General features: G+C 31.3%; 2 protein-coding genes across 2 annotated transcripts; one reads left to right on the top strand and one right to left on the bottom strand.

The window, feature by feature from the left end:
• Positions 1–1,962: 1,962 nt before the first annotated feature.
• TRIADDRAFT_55951 (uncharacterized protein) lies at positions 1,963–8,462 on the top strand (the record flags this gene model as incomplete). Its single annotated transcript, XM_002112139.1, has 8 exons — positions 1,963–2,175; positions 4,300–4,769; positions 4,904–5,050; positions 5,732–5,851; positions 6,485–6,539; positions 6,682–6,752; positions 7,221–7,392; positions 8,445–8,462. 8 exons carry the CDS (start codon positions 1,963–1,965, stop codon positions 8,460–8,462), a joined length of 1,266 nt encoding a protein of 421 aa, XP_002112175.1.
• Positions 8,463–15,059: 6,597 nt separating this feature from the next.
• On the bottom strand, positions 15,060–15,571 carry TRIADDRAFT_63910 (uncharacterized protein; the record flags this gene model as incomplete). The annotated part of the gene is made up of 2 exons (XM_002111642.1): positions 15,060–15,233; positions 15,350–15,571. The coding sequence occupies 2 exons, from the start codon at positions 15,569–15,571 to the stop codon at positions 15,060–15,062; spliced, it is 396 nt and encodes a 131-aa protein (XP_002111678.1).
• Positions 15,572–17,103: the final 1,532 nt, after the last annotated feature.

The raw sequence follows: 17,103 nt of genomic DNA, 5'->3' as shown, positions 1-17,103 counted from the left end.
CTATATGCGAATGAAATTTTTTCTAAACCGTCGCGACGACTAAGCTATCCTTAGATGGCCGGTCTCTAATTTCTAAACTAAGATTAATGCCGAAAATTTAGAACTCGTTTTACTTCGGTAGTGTATTGCTACGACATCAATATGACTTAAATATCGAGAAAGTAAATCATTCAGAATGGAATTTTTCAAATACTAAAAATTTGAAACTCCTTTTGCTGTAATGGCAATGCAACAAGAGTTTGACATCGAGAAAATAATTCATGTAGGATGAAACTTTGAAAATATTGGTTGCTAAATCTTTCAAATTACGTCAAGGATTCTAATCATACAGATAATGGCGTTGATTGCTATTTTTAGTTGATAATTTGTCTAGAAGGTAGATACTACTGTATGAAAGACAATATACTGTATGACTCATATGTTTCCAGCTTACAGATGTCAGCAGGAAAAAGAACAAATAGCAGTTAGGTTAGCGCCATTAGTTTAAGAGTAAATGTATAAGATCTGCTAACTCTGTCGTTGTTAAGTTGATGAAAATTTATTTTACAATTCATCAATATCTACATCATGTGGATGAATTTTTTCTTAACTATCCTTTCGACTGAGCTATTCTTAGATGGCCGGCCATAATTTCTAAAGCAAAATTGATATTCAAAATTTAGAATCCCTTTTACTTCGGTAGCACACTGCTACTACATCAAGACGAGTTGGATATCGAGAAAGTAATTCGCGCAGGATGAAATTTTGAAAATATTAGTTTCCATCATACTGTATGAAAGACATTGTAGTATAACTCATATCTTTCTAGCATGAAGATATCAGCAGGAAATAAAATAACACTTAGGTTAGAGTAATTGGACGATGCAATATATATGGTACCTCTGTCTGCTAACTCAGTTTTTAGGCTGATGAAAGCTTGCTTTACAATTCATTAATATCCACATGTGGATGAAATTTATTTTTTCTCAATCATCGTTCCCACTCAGCTATCCTTCTTAGATGACCGTCGTCTAATTTGTAAAGCAAGATTGATACTGAAAATCTGCAGCCCATTTTGCATCGGCAGCATATTGCTAGACGACATCTATATGAGCTGGATATGGAAAAAGTAAATCATGTAGGACGGAACTTGGAAATATTAATTTCCATCACGTGATTCTAGCCAAGACTAATTTAGATTGCACCATGCTGTTCTATTGACAATTTTCATTACGTGATATTTTAATGATCACAAGCTTACTACCGCAATAAGTCCGTAATGATGATGGATGATTAGCATCTCTGTATATAGAGGGTAGCTAACAGTTCTATATCATGCTGTTTAAACAAGTCCGTAATGGTGATGGGTGATTAGCATCTCTGTATATGGAGGGTAGCTAATAGTTCTATATCATGCTGTTTAAAATCAATAGTCGGCCATGAAAAGAATCAAGTCAATATAATATTAAGGCAATATTCTATGGCTAGATTAAGTGAATAACAGTACTGCAATAGCTATTGTACTTTAGTAGATTGCTTGACATTGGCATATTTCTTCATATGGAAGTTTTATTTACCGTCATCAGTCATATGCTGCACTCTGGACTGCCTAAACAGATCATTTCGTCTCATGTTACTGTTATTGATGATGTGATTTGGGAATAGCTATTGTGTTCAATCCTTCTTTAAACTGGGCTTGACCCATTTACCCGTAGGGCGGATTAATGAGTTTAAAAAGTTAATTTCTTTCATCCTTTCTATCGTGGTGATTATTTTTGCCGTTAGCTTGAGCTGGTCATCACTCGTCCTAAATATAACGGCAGAGAATTAACAAAATTGATCAATCATTTTTTCAAATTATTAAATTAAAATCTATTGCTTTTCTTCATTCTATTTAGTATTATTACAAATAGAAATCAATTTTGTGCTTTTGTGCTGTTGCATTTCTTGACGTTGTAAATATAGTTGGTAGCGAGTATTATCATGGCTACACAATCCACCACGCTCTCTTTGAACCAGATAGTCTGGGCACTTTTTAAACAAGATATTTCACGAGATAAAAGTATGAGAGAATTCTACCTGGAAAAAGCAAAGATCAAGATTGAGAATGAAAAGAAACTAATGAAGTTCTACGCAGAATTTCTTGAAAGCGAAGAGAAAAGAGTTAAAACTAAAGTTCGTACCAAGTTTTCTGAGGTAAACATGGATCATTATTTTTCTATAAGACTGTCATAAACGGAGTAATTAAATGGGTTTGAATTAGTTCCAATTTACTTAATTCCGCTATAAATTCAATTTTCAATCCTATTTTTTATTGGCCATAGCAATGGTTTGGCTGATTATGTCTGATATTGAGATATGTTGAACGCCATTTTGTTTTCCCCTTTCTTCCGTTGCTTTCATTCATAGTATCCCATAACTCCTTAACATCTGGTTAGAGATCTAAGTGGAAAAAATGTCTAACTTTAGCTTCCTTACGTCGAATTGCTTTATAGTTGAGAGTAGTATTCACAAGTCATTCCGTTTCCTCTAATTTCATTATCGCGTTCTCCTAATTAATACCTTCTCTGTTATGTCTCCTACATGTCTAATATTGACTCGTTCATTTTGTTGAAACGCATTGAAATGGAAAAGGATTTTTTAGAGACATTTTCCTTGCTTTAAAATTGATATAAATGTAAAAGACTTAACTTTATTACGGCAGCTCCTAACCTACTAGAAATAGGATAGAATTGCTGACAAGCTATCGGCGTTATTCTACTTATCAGTGGAGTCATGATGTTGAAAGTTATGACTATATTAGTATATCGATATTACTCTACCCATCAGTGGAGTAATGATGTTCAAAATTATTTTAGTATTAGCATAAACTTCGGGACTCTATTTGCTCTACTTTACTCTATTTTAGAGTAGGATTCGAACGATCAGTTATGATATATTATGCATTATCCCTTTCTATCGTGCATAGTCTACTACTGTACATAGTGGCTATGGAATCTTCTCCGAGTTGATATGTTAAGACAATCCGCTACTCTTTTTCTTCTCGAAATCGTCAAGAATAAGTCCATTAATCGGTGCTTAAAATTGCTACGGAAGGGTTTTAAACTATTTTAAAAGTTATAGGTTAAATCTATAACTTGCCGCCTACTGTAAAAGGATAAGATGGCAAACCAGAGCAAAAGTTTGACTTAGTATCTGCTACATTGATGGTGCTAGTAAATATCATGAGGCATTTTACAACCATCTAAATGGCTATATTATAACGGTGCACATGATTGCTCAGTTAAGCTCGGTATAGCATTAGTAGGAATATACATACGTAGTGCTAAAGGAAAAAGTTTTAAGTATTCAGAGATTGAAGTATCGCATATCTAATATTCGTACATTGATGATATGTTGTCAGAAGTATCGGAGTTAATATTGATCATTCTTGAAAGCTTGTTTGCAAGGTTAACATGACACTTTAAGATACTTTATTTTAATCGAAAAGAATTATTGATACTCCTAAAAATGGTGGAAGAATTGACTAGTTTAGTAAAACTTTCAAATTAGTAAATAATTTAGACGATATTTCATCACAGAATGTGGCATTCTTCTAATACGGAACCTACAAGGTAGCATATCATGATTTAAAATTTCCGAATAGGGCGGTTATTGCCTTCGATAAACATTATTACTAATTGGAATGGAAATCGGAGTTATTTATACTTAATAGGTCTTCCAAAGCTCTTTTTACGTCGATGATGTGCCATTTATTTTGATAAATTTTGCAAGCTTTCTGAGTTCTATTTAGTTTTATTTGTTGACGTATGATTACTGACGGGTGAAAACTTTTCTACATGGTGTACTTGAGCAGTATAAGCGTGGATAATAAAAGTTTTGGCACTCATAAACTATCATACTTCGCTTAAGAGTTGTATTATTATACCCTTAGCATAACGTAACTGGTGTAGTTTCAGAAGATTGCATACATTTGCAACGCCAATTTTATACCTATCAGCAAGATAATACTGCTATAATGTATACCGCTACACTCGATACACTGTTCTTGTATACTATAAAAAGGCCCTAATAGATCACGATCGATTTTTGTCGAGTGATTTTATGATAGGATAGTAAATAGGAGTACAGCAATTAAGACAACATAACATTTGCCAGTTGCGATGCTACTGCGCTGGGTTTAATTTGGTTAAAATCAGTATGAAGCAGATTCAATGGTATATGAATTAAAAGGTTTATTTGCTCTAATTTCAACCACAGAAACAAGCAATATTTGAATGTGCTTGATTAATATCTAAAATATTTTATTTTCTTCGATAGAATTGGCTTAATCATCTTCTTGTATCGCGAGAAAAGTCCGAATATAATATCATTCAGGCGGAAAATATTCGGGATACTGAAATTTTAAATGCTATTGATCGGCTTGATCAAATCAATGTGGTACAGAGAAGTTTTTATGCTGAAGAAATGGATAGAATTGATTGTGGCTTTAAGAATCCGTTAAAAAATTTAAGAGAAAAACTGAAAGAATATGATAGGCTAGCAAAAGAATATCAGAAAGATTTAAGCGAATTCGAGCAACATGCAGAAATAGGATATTCCAAGGAAAAAAAATATAATGCAAGAGTTGAAAAGCATCAAAAGATATTTCTACGTTATGCATTGATTTATAATGAGTGCTACGTAGAATATCAAAAGGTTAAATTCCACTGTCAATCTTATTTAGAGGATGTTATTCCAAGTTTATTAAAAGAATTGGAAGATGATTTAGAGCGAATTTTACATCGTAGGTATGGACTATACAAAGTTAATTGCCTACGTTGATCATGCACACTATGTAATTAGATCGCTTCTTGCATTTGGATTACTTAATGGTAGGAAAGTTCTTTTAGATTATGATGCTAAGAAATATTTAATTTTTTAGAAAGGAATTATTCCGCCAATTGATGGTCCACATTTACGCTAGTGATTCTATTCTTAGCATGGAGCACAACAAAGGTTATATGGAAAGTCTTGAAAAGGCTAGTAGCTTGGTTCAAGATGAATATAAAGCATTTACTGATCAATTTACGTACGTATAACAGCTAACGTCATAACTGTAGCTAAATTAGCTGTGTCGAAATGGTATTTTAAACTGTTTTTTCGTAAGAAAGTGATCCCGTAGCTAGAAACTATTAGTGCAAATTAATTTATTTAGAAACTTTATATTTGTTATAGCTAAAGCATAAAATGAGGCTATTGCTTATAATAAGCATTCAATATGGTTGATTTGATTGCTTAAGCAATAAAATAATTAGTTGTGTACTTTTTCCTTACGCTACGCTACGCACCTTCAAGTGTAACGTGAATTCTAGATTTGAAAATTTTATAATCTAGCAGGAGATATATGTTAATGCAAGTTTCTTAAATGTGATGTTAAAGATACAATAGAAATTTAGCAGATAGAGGATCAAAATCAATTTAAATCCTGATTTAGGGTATAGGATAAGATTTTAGATTTCTACTAACATACATATTCATTAAATTCGGGCTGATTGAAATATACTCACGAAAATTTAGAGCTGTCTACTGTAATTAACTTTCTATATATTATGCGAAAGATTAAAGGTACTAGTTTCAGTTTCTTACTATCATCGCATTTATTGTTGCTCTCAATTTTCCTATCTAGTAGAACTTAATAAGATTAAATTGAAAAAAACTGAGCTGATTTGCTGTTTTGAATTATGATGTTATTTCTCTTATCTGTTAATAGATCTGTCAGTAACAGCTTAAAAAAAGAATGGAAGACTTCGATGGATGCGATATTGGTCGAACATCCCCATTTGAATAACGTAGTGCTTAGAGATATTAATTTCCAGGTCGTTCATGGGTGGTAGGTCTCCAATGTTTTCTCGCTTTTGCATGAACGTTTTGTATATTAAATTTATAAACAGTGCAGATTGTTCGATGGTGAACAGAACATAATAAGAGTAGTGTTGACGGTAGACCTTAATATAAAGTTTATTAGTTAAACATATTGTACTTTGACATTTCATACATATAACCACATAGCTTTCATAGTCCTTAATCAGTGTAAACTGGGCTCTGTTAGTTACTTAAATTATCTGTTTCACTAACTTCATACTAGTAAAAGTAACCGTAATTTAAATCATACATATTAGATTATAAAGCAATCTTGCTTATGAGTATAAGAAATGCTCTTTATGTCAGTAAGATATGCTGCATTTACATGTACATTTTATGGAAAAGCTTGTACCAAATTTATATCACATGCTTGGTATATTTCAGCATTGTGTTTGTACTGTAAACTTGACAAAAATCTATTGAATACTGTAATATTTTGCATGATAAGTTTGAATTCCAGAGCGTTATTATTATTTTAAACGAGATCTGTTTGGATGATGATAAAAAATTTCATGGTTATATTATTCTATTATAATCATGTTGAGAATAAATGCAAAAAATTGATTATTGTTTTAATCGCATTAAATTAATATCTGTTTAGGCAACAACAATACGAAGAAAGATATAACAAGTGCGATATAGATTATGTGGAAATGGTTAGCTTAGTTTTTTCATACATTAATCCATATAGAGTAATGCTATGCTACTAAATATAAGTCTAGCTTGAATAATTAATATTGTAAGTTTTAATATTCTCGCGTTCTGTGGATTTCCTTTAACTTTTACTAAAATTGTCAGGAAGCAAAATTGAAAGAATATAAGGAGCAGAATTATTTACCTTATGAAGTTAAGACTGCTGATGGAAAGGAGTGAGTAAAGAATAGATTTTTATATTTGTTCTTACCATAGTCGCGTAGCCTACTCAGTTCACACAGCAATAGAAATGAATAGTTTTGATATTACTTAACAAAAACACAATACATAAATAGCAATTTTTTCATACTTAGTATAAAATAATAAGTACATTTATACAATGACAAAAGAAATCTCATATCATAAATTTTCTGATGATTCACAAATATGCCCAAGTATTAGTAAATGGTTTTGAACATCTCAAGTTCCGATTGAGTTAAGGAATAATGATCAAAATACATATATTCTTCATATTCAATCCTATAAGTATAATAAAATGCTACTTATCTTTATTGACTATAATTTAGAGACAAGATATCATGGCTAAATGTCTTTAATATTTTATATTTAAGCGATGAATGAACATTCTAAAAAGTAAGATTAGAATTTGGATTAACATTGGATTGGCTTTCTTTACTTTCTAGAGAATTTCTGTTATTAGATAAACTAAATGAAGTGCGCTCGAAATTTTTTCCGCTGATGGCCAAGCGATTTCAAATTCGAACAGTTCGAAATCAGCTTCGTAAAGTTTGTGATCCTCTATCTACAGTAACGGTCTTTCACAAAGTTATTCCACAATTTAAATGCAAGCAAAAGGTATGACAACAATTTTATAGATCTTTTTCGTTATTTCTGCAAGGAATTACTAGAGTTGTTGTATATCTGCGTATATTGTAGAAGAGTAATGCTTGCTTGTAATAGTCTAATCTCAGTTTAAAAGCGATGGCTAGGAATATTTTATTACTATTTACTACTACTTTACCTTATTGGCTTATTCTTTTTTGAAAATATAAATAATGGTATCAATTCCAAGGATGGCCGTAGAAGCTCAAAATCTTACTCGGAGAAAGGTAGATTGATGTGATTAATTTTGATATAAGACAATAATGCAATAAATTAAAAAATAAAAAGAATACGATTTGCTTAGCAAATTTGTAAATTTCGCGAATAATTTCTATCTACTGTACTATCTTCACTTAAAAAGTCCCAAATAAATTGGTTAGTACGTTTATATATATATTGCTATCATCACTTGTAAAAACCATTTTATTATACTTTGTATGTATTGAAGCTAAAAGAAATAGCCCGATCATATACTATTAGGAATGACAGAATAACTTTATGTTGCTGTATAGTAATTATAATGTATGCTGCTGCCTTATTATGGTTGAAATTTATCTGATAACAAGATGTAATGTTCTATTGCCTAAACTGAAATTTGCTCAGAAAATTTTAAATGTATGGCATTTGTAGATAACGCTATACTATGTTAAGAAACTTACATCCTGCTGTTACTTTATGTTTAGGCCACAACGAATCAATGGAGCGTAAAGAAAAATTACAAAAAAGTTTGACTGAAAATTATCCAACAGATGTGTGAAGTAATTGATTACCATGTAGACTGTAGAACTATTTGTAGTTCGAATTATCTTGCTATACTTTTGCCAGATTTCTTGCGCTAGCCTAGCTAGTTTAGACAATACAATTAATTGGTATCACGTAAATATTTAAATGAGTTACTGCTATTAAACATCTCCTTTCGCTGAAATTATGCTTGGATAATGCTTTAGGAAATCTCCAACTCCTAGTTATAGCATTAGCAAACGTATTCGCTAACTTTATAATATTCTCTTATTTTTTCCTTTTAGACATTAATGGAGGTTTAATCTTATTTACTTTTATTTAATTTAACAATTCAAGTTTATCACGTTAGGCAATTTATCATGAGTTCAATAAATTGGTGGTGTAATAATAATATATTTGAATTGTTATCATTTATAAATTACTGCTGCTAATTAAGGCAACTGTAAAACCTATCATATAGGATAATATAAGCATTTACAAGCTTGAAGTTGTGTTGTAACTAGGGCATGGTGCAAATTAATTATTAACCAGTAATAAGTAAGTATTTAATTAATAGTTAAATTAATAAACTTGTTTCAAGTTTTTATCTATGATTAAAAAGATCAAAAAATTTAACAAATGAGAATTTCCCTGTAACCTACTATTTGATTTATAGAACTATACGGTACTGTCGAATTGACATACTGTTGCAATTATCTAATAAAACTGTCAAGCTATCACTACTGATCTCATTAGTAAGTAACATTTAATTTTATAGACATCGATTCAAGAAAATATTCTCAGTGATTATGCGTAAAACAATATATTATCATTTCAATTATTGCTCTCTTTAGCTTACATTAGTATGGAAAACAAACTGCATAGCCCCTTAAAAATTGAAATATGATAATTTTTAGAAAGTAATTAGGATTATCAAAAGTAAATTATACTATCCGCCTAGAATATTTTAAAGTTTGATGCCATGTAAAGTTTAATCAACGAAAAATGTTTAGTGGTGGTAAGGTTTTGGTTTAATGCGAAAGCTGAAGAAATTACAAATTCCTATCGAATAACAAAAAAATCTGTTAAAAAATTTAAGTTAAGCGTTTTAACTATATTATATATTTAATCATATAACTTTATTATTCATGTGTTGATTTTTAATATCGAACTGCTATTTACTATTGTAACTATTTACTTCTTTTGCTATTGCTTACTGATAATTATTTGGGTGAAGTTTACAATCTTTCGGAATAGCCATGGCTGACATTATGACAATCCACTATATGCCGCTATTGCATAATAGAAATATCATTACAAAATGCTATAGCGGTTATCCGAACAAGTATACTGCTATGTAGGAGTATATTAATATTTAATTTTCTATCGCCTACTTTCATTTTATATGTATAAAAAGAGTAAAAACCTTAGTGCATAAATTACATAGAAATCATAAAATTTCTCCTCAATATTCATCTTTGACTTTAATGCTATTATTAGTACCACTCGATTGATACTCTGCACGATGTTAATTGTGAAATATCGATATAAAACTAGACTGATAACGTTTCCCTCTTCCAAGGATAGCAATTTAGTATCATTAATAAAGTTAGTTCGGCATCAGATTCAAGCTCTACTGAACTCCTCTATAATTGTTGTGGTGAAGCAAATACAATCATTTTACCTAATTGTTAGAAGTTATGTACTTTGGTAGTATATCAATAATACGCAGTTTAATTCTAGATCACGCAGAATGTTCTTTTATACATCTGATGAGTAGTTAAAGTGTATACCAACTCAGCTGAATTGCTTTTAAAACAAATACAAGTAAGTAATTCAACTCCTCGACAGTTACTGTGCATATTGTACTTTGCCTTGCATAAACCCTAGCTAAGGTTTAAGGTGAAAGTATGGATACTAAATGTGAAAGGTATGAGATTGAATGTGATATCTGTATTGACCCAGACAGATAGAAAATCAATCTTTCAAGATACTGAAGTAATATATCTACTCTAATGTATAGGAATATTGTAGGCTTGTATGAGCATGAATAGATTTTCCCCAAATTACAAGGCTGTGTACCATTATCCTATTTCTCTAAGTTGTTTCGATAGCTTTTATGTGCAAAGGAAAAAGCTGAAATATTCCTTGAGGGATGGATGCATATATAAACTGGCATTCATTAAAGGTACTTTCGATTTTATTATTGTTGCATCATATGCCTTATGTGAGCTGTGCTACTCGCGTTGAATCAGATTTTAGGTTATTCGATTGTAAACTTGTAGTAATAGTATGAGACTTTGGTTATTCATTACAGGAAATCTTGAAAAGAGGTCATAGCTAAGGTAATCAGTTATATTGTACAGTATTCTATTTGCATATAAATGATTGTATTTACATTTCCATAGATTATGATTGAGAAGAGAAAAGCGTATCTAGCGGATTTACATGTAGACTATTTTAGATTGATTTGATGGAGTTTTATTACTGTTATTGTAAACATAGCTGACAATGAAAGATAACGGCAATTTTCTTCAAGTTTCAAAGTAATTCTATTCTCTATACGCTAAATTTTATATTATAATTTCTAGGAATCTCTATTGTGTCTATCTTCAGCTATTAAAGTTTACAAGTTATCTTATCCTTTCTGTAGAAGAAGTTGCTTAGTTTTCGGCACTCTTAACGAATCGTCGACAACGGTAGAAGCGGCGACGGTAGCAACGGCAACGACGACGGCGTCTCCACTATTAAAACGAGGAAATTTTGAGATAGAAATTTAAAGTTACTTCGTTCTAATTTTACCAGAGTTTATTATTAAAATTATTTGTCATTTAGAGTTAATAGAATACTCTTTATAATTTACAGTATTGAAGAAAAAATAGAGAGTTCATCGATAACTTACGAAGGCTGCTTTAGCTTCTTCAGGTACTTCTTCTTCTTCTTCTTCTGCATCTTTTTCTTGTAATTCGTTCTCGGGAGATTCGATCTCGTCTTCTTCTTTTTCAGCTACTTCGCCCTCTTCATGTTCTACTGGGCTTTATCTTTAGCTTGTTCAATAGCTGTGATTTCTTCTTCCTCGGCACGTATAGCGACGGCCAAGAAGAGAAGTGCGGCTAGTAAGACCAACGTAAGCTTCATATTGTCGATTTCTAATTATTAAACGAAAACAGTTTAACTTGTTAGAATTTTTGTAATTTTTCTGTTGTAGCTGATAAAGTTATGATAATAAAAATACGATATTTAACTGAAAAAGATTTCCTAACCGTATCAAGATAGCTTCTTCTTTAAATTAATTCGAATAAGTTATAGAGTAATAGCTTGATATAATAGATTACTGTAGAATAATGAAGGTGGCAAAGAATTAAATCACTGTTACTTAATTATTATATTATCCGATGGCCAGCCATGAGTGAAATATCAATTATAAAAAACTATTGGATAGAGGATGTTAACAAATTTTCAAATGTTAGTATTCCGGTATGACAATTAAAGATAGTCAGTTCGAAAATCTTATCATGATATATACAGTTTATGTAGTAGTTTTATCGCTGTTACTTGTACTTAATCTGTTTTTATTCTATAGGTACAGGAATGTCAGAACGATATAAATATTAAATTACTTTCGATACGGAATTCTATATTCAGCGAAATAGAATAAACGGATAGACACAATACTAACGTTTACTTTCTATTTGTTAATTATACAGTTTTCCCAGGAATCAGTAGCGTAAAAGAATAAACAACTTGTTGTTATGTTAAGTTTAGTCAAATTAGTCCACCGTGCAAGATGATCTATGAGACCATCGACGTGGATGTGGGGTACATATATCAGTTACGGTAACGTTGTTTTAATTTTTCGGTAAATATATATTGCAGTTTATAATGAGTTTCATCTTTACATTATTAAAATGGAAATAAATATTTAACCTTATTAGTGATATAGTGGTAAAGGTTAGGGATTCTTACGGTACGAGCGGGTTTATATTTTACTTTCAACACCACGAACCATTATTAATTTAAGCTAGAAATCATGCAATCAGCAATGATGTGTGAAAACTTCACAATGTGCTGCGTGTACAATACGATCTCTTTTATTCGATATGTCTGAGTAGTAAAAAATATGAATTAAACGCGTGCTAAATACTAAATATTATATCAAAATCATGTATTTTCGAGCAATTTTTACAAAATCGATCCCAAAATTGCTATATCGAATGTTAAGGATCACATAATACTATAGTTCTCTACGGCTTATTATAATTCGTTGTTCTAACTTTACCGAGTATAACAGACTATTTTTTTTGTGATACAGTGTTGGCTAGCTTGTTTCATATTACTGTTAATCTCTCTACACCCAGTGCTTACAGCAAAGAGCTGAAATGATTACATAACGATATTCGTTCGTTGAAATGACAGTTGGTTAATGTTATGTGAATTCTCGAGTTCCTGGCAAAAGCAATAGCAAACGCATTCCCTAATTGGTAATATTCTCATATTTGCCCCTCTTAGCTGTTAATGTATGTTTAATCTTACTTACTCCTATTACGTAATTTTTATAATTAAAATATAAAGATTAGATGGTAAACCATAGCGGCTATTGCTTTCTGTAGGGTATACTAGTACGGGAAAACAACCTGCATAGCACCCTACCCAAAACGAAAAAATTGAAAATTGAAACTTAATGATTTCACATGGTAATCAAGACCAATAAACAGTAAATTATATTATCCACCTAAATATTTTACAGTTCAATGCTATAAAGACTTATCAGCAATAAAACGTTAGGTAGTGGTAACGTTTTGATTTAATGCGAAAACGGAAGAAATTACGAATATTGCAATGCTAACAATAAAATCTTGTATAGAAGGAATGTTTCTGTCTAAATACACAAACTTAAACGTAGCTAATAACTGAAAATCAAGTATGTATACGCGTATATAGAAATCAGTAATTTCTACTTCTAATATAGGATAAAAATTTAGATCTGTCTTTAGACAGATTGGGAAAATCGAGTTAAGACTTTCATGTACATTTTATTATATCATGTAACTTTATTATTCATCTACTGACTTATAATATCAGAATGCTATTTATTATGATTATTTACTTCTTTCGATATTGCATACTGATACTTATTTGCATGAAGTTTAAAGTTTTTAGAATAGCCATGGTTTGCATTATGTTAATCTACTACGTGTTAATACTTTTATTTAAATAGTATAGTAGTCAAACATTCGGGAGTCAGCTGTTTCCTCAGAGTTCGTAGTCGAGCATGTACGATTAGTAAGTTAAATTTCTTCTCGGAGATTATTATAAGTCCTGCATCGCCATGCAATAACCTAGGATTCATGTGCATTGAATTACTTTTAGCTCGCGGTTATGGGCAGTTTAGTTAATAGAGAATGAGAGTATTACTTACTGTAACTGGACCGAAGACTACCAAGTTGTTGTGAGTCGGTAGGTCGAGCATATCAGCTATCTGATAGTTGGAGTACCTCGTGAGGTAACCGTAGCTCTATCTCATCACGATATACCGAACTGTAACAACTTTTTTCGATATTGCATGCAGATGTTTCTTTTCATGAAGCTTGCAACCTTTCAGAATAGCCATGGTTTACATTATGATAATCTGCAATGTATCTCTGTTGTATGATGAAAATATGGTTACAAAATACCATAGTAGTTGCTCAACACGTAAATTATTACGCAGTAATAATATTTAATTTGTGATCGCTTACTTTCACTTTTTAAATGTATAAATACGTTATTGACCTTATGTAAAACTTTACTGCTATCGTTTCCCACTTATAAAGACGGTACTTGTAGTGCTTGGGTTTTACAACCCTTTGGGTTCGCAATCGTCCAACTCAAAATCTGAATTATTAAAATTGAGCAAATCTCTAACGTGACACAAGATCAGGCAAACACCGTATTTAATCATAAAAGTATCCGTTTATTAATGGACAGAGAAGAATCTACTTTCCTCTCTCATAATAACAATCGAAAGTGGCGAAGATAAACCGAATAATCGACTTCGTCTCCACGATAACAATTCACATTATCTAACAGATATATTAAGAAATTACACAAAAACATCACCTTATATGCCGACTACTGCAGCCTCATACACACATAGTTGGAATAGTATAAGTACACCGTTTCATCATCAGTAATCGTGAAATTACCTTATAAGTAAAGTAGACTATTCTACTTCTTGATGCTATCGCACTTCAATTACTACTGTAATTAGCTGGAACTACTACAATACTTGAGTAGCAAAATTAGTTCAGTATCACACTCTAACTCTAAAATTGACATGGGTAAGTATCGTTATCTCATTTCGCAGTTGTTTTGGACAATTTCATGAGTAAAGATAAAGTTAAGATCTTTAGCGGACGGACGTGTCAATGTACCTACTGTACGTTATGCTTTAAAACTATTTTCGGTATTATTTATTGTTGTATCACATAAGGGAATTGCTCTATTGGCGTTAAAATCGAATTTAAAGGTAATCAGTTCTATTCATAAAGTAGATTAATTGCATTTTATATTTTTATAGATTATGATTTTGAAGAGTAAAGCATATCTAACCGTTTTACATGCGAACTATTTTATATTAATTTCATGAAAGAATTCTATAGTGCACGGCCGTCTGATGATTACTATTTAGTCAATCACTTGCAATAAAAATAGATTACATTGATTTTTTATGCAAGCAGATGTTTTAAATTTCAGTTTTATTGCTTATATTGTGAAAATAGTAGATAATCAAGAATACTAACAATTTACTTCAAGATTTAAAAGATCTGCTATTCTCCATGCTGCTAAACTTATATTATAATTTCTATGAATCACTACTGTGTCTATCTTCAGCCATTAAAGTCTACAAGTTGTTTTATCCTTTTATTTGAAGAAGCTATTTAAAATTTTAGCTTTTTTTCCAGAGAAACGACGCCTGTTATAGCGAAAGCGGCGACGGCGTCTGGTCCAACTGTTCTGGGAGCGATAATCGAACCAGTAGCGGTTATCTTGCCAGGGATGACGGCGTCTCGACTGTTAAAATGATGAATTTGAAGTAAAAAATTGAAAGAAATCTTAAATTAATTTTAGTAAAGTTTATCACTAGCATTATTTATCGTTTGATGTTAACAGAATAGTCTTTATAAGATACAAGATTAAAGACAAAATGAAGAATTTATCAATAACTTACATTAGCCGCTTTAGCTTCTTCAGGCTGTTCGTCCTCTTCTTTTACTTGAAATTCGTTCTCGAGAGATTCGATCTCATCTTCTTTTTCGGCTACTTCGCCCTCCTCATCTTCTACTGGAGCTTCATCTTTCAATTCTTCAATAATTGTAGGTTCTTCTTTCTCGGCATGTCCAGCGATGGCCAAGAAGAGAAGTGATGCAAGTAAGATCAACGTGAACTTCATGTTGTTAGTTCTAATTACTAAACGAATACGGATTAATTTGTTAAAATTGTTGTAATATGTTTGGGTGCTGGCTGATTAAGTTATGATAACAAAAAATCCGATTTTTAACTGCAATGATTTTCCGTACCGTATCAAGATGGCTTCTTTAAACACCTAGCACGTTTAATGAGTTCTATGGTAATGCAGGAACGTTATGGCTATATATATGCACTCGCGCAGATAATAAATGCTGAAGAAGGAGGGTCTTGAGTTAAGTACATTAACTGGGAAACTTGAATTGATTTCAATTAGTTGTACAGCAATAACTTGATACAATAGGTTATTGTAGGATCGTTGATATGGTAAAGAATAGAATTGCTGTTATTAATTATCATGTTATCTGGTGCTTAGCCATGAATGAAATATTAATTTAATAAATGATCGATAGAGTGTGTTGATAAATTTTAAAATGTTAATATCCCGTACGTCAATTTAAAATAGTCAGCTTGAAAGTCTTCTCCTGATATATACAATTCATGTACTAGTATTATCACTTTTACTCGCATTTAATCTATTTGTATTTATATAGGTATAGGAATAGTAGATTGACGTAGAAAGTAGCTTACTTTCGATGTGCAGTCTGGTATTCAGCGTAATGGAATAAAAGGATAAACATAATACATATATTTACTTACTTTTCGATAATTATACAATTTCTCAGGAATTATAAACGTAAAAGAATAAAGAACTTGTTGTTATGTTAACTTTAGTCATGCTAGTTTATAATGTAAGGTAATCTCATGAGACCACCGACGTGGATATGGGCTGTGAGCGGGTTTATGCTTTTACTTTCAACCTCCACCAACCAATATTGATTTAAGCTAAAAATTATGCAATTAGCAAAGAGGTGTAAAACCTTACCATGTACTGTATGTATAATGCGATCTCTTTCATTCGATGCGTCTGAATGGTAAAAACTGTGAATCAAACCCATAATAAATACCAATCATTATATTAAAACCTTGTATTTTCGAATAATTCTTATAAAATTATCTAAAAATTGCTCCATCGAATGTAAGCTATCACATAATACTATAGTTCTTTATGGCTTATTATAATTCGTTATCCTAAATTTTATTCAGTATAACGGCCTATTTTTCGTCACAGTGTCAGCTAGCTTGTTTCATATTACTATCAATCTCTCGGCACAGTACTTAAAGCAATAAAATAAAATAACTACATAAGGATATCCTTTCACTGAAATGACGACTGGCTAATGTCATGTGAATTCTCGAGCTTCTTGCAACAGAAATAGCAATATCAAATGTTCTCGCTAACTTTATAATATTCTCTTATTATCCCTCTTGAATGTTACTGTATGTTTAATCTTATTTACTTTCATTGAATCATCAGTTCAAATTTTTATTTGGTTAAAGATTTTATCTTCAGCCAAAAAATGTGTGGTGCAATAATCGTATGATTATATTTGAGCTGTTCAACATTTACAAATTACAGCTGCTAATTAAGTCAACCATAAGCCTATCGCATAGGAT

Source organism: Trichoplax adhaerens, genomic scaffold (assembly GCF_000150275.1).
Source record: "Trichoplax adhaerens TRIADscaffold_4 genomic scaffold, whole genome shotgun sequence".
Lineage (NCBI taxonomy): Eukaryota > Metazoa > Placozoa > Uniplacotomia > Trichoplacea > Trichoplacidae > Trichoplax > Trichoplax adhaerens.
The sequence above is the reverse complement of the archived record's forward strand: the minus strand, read 5'-3'. Positions and strand labels throughout refer to the sequence as shown.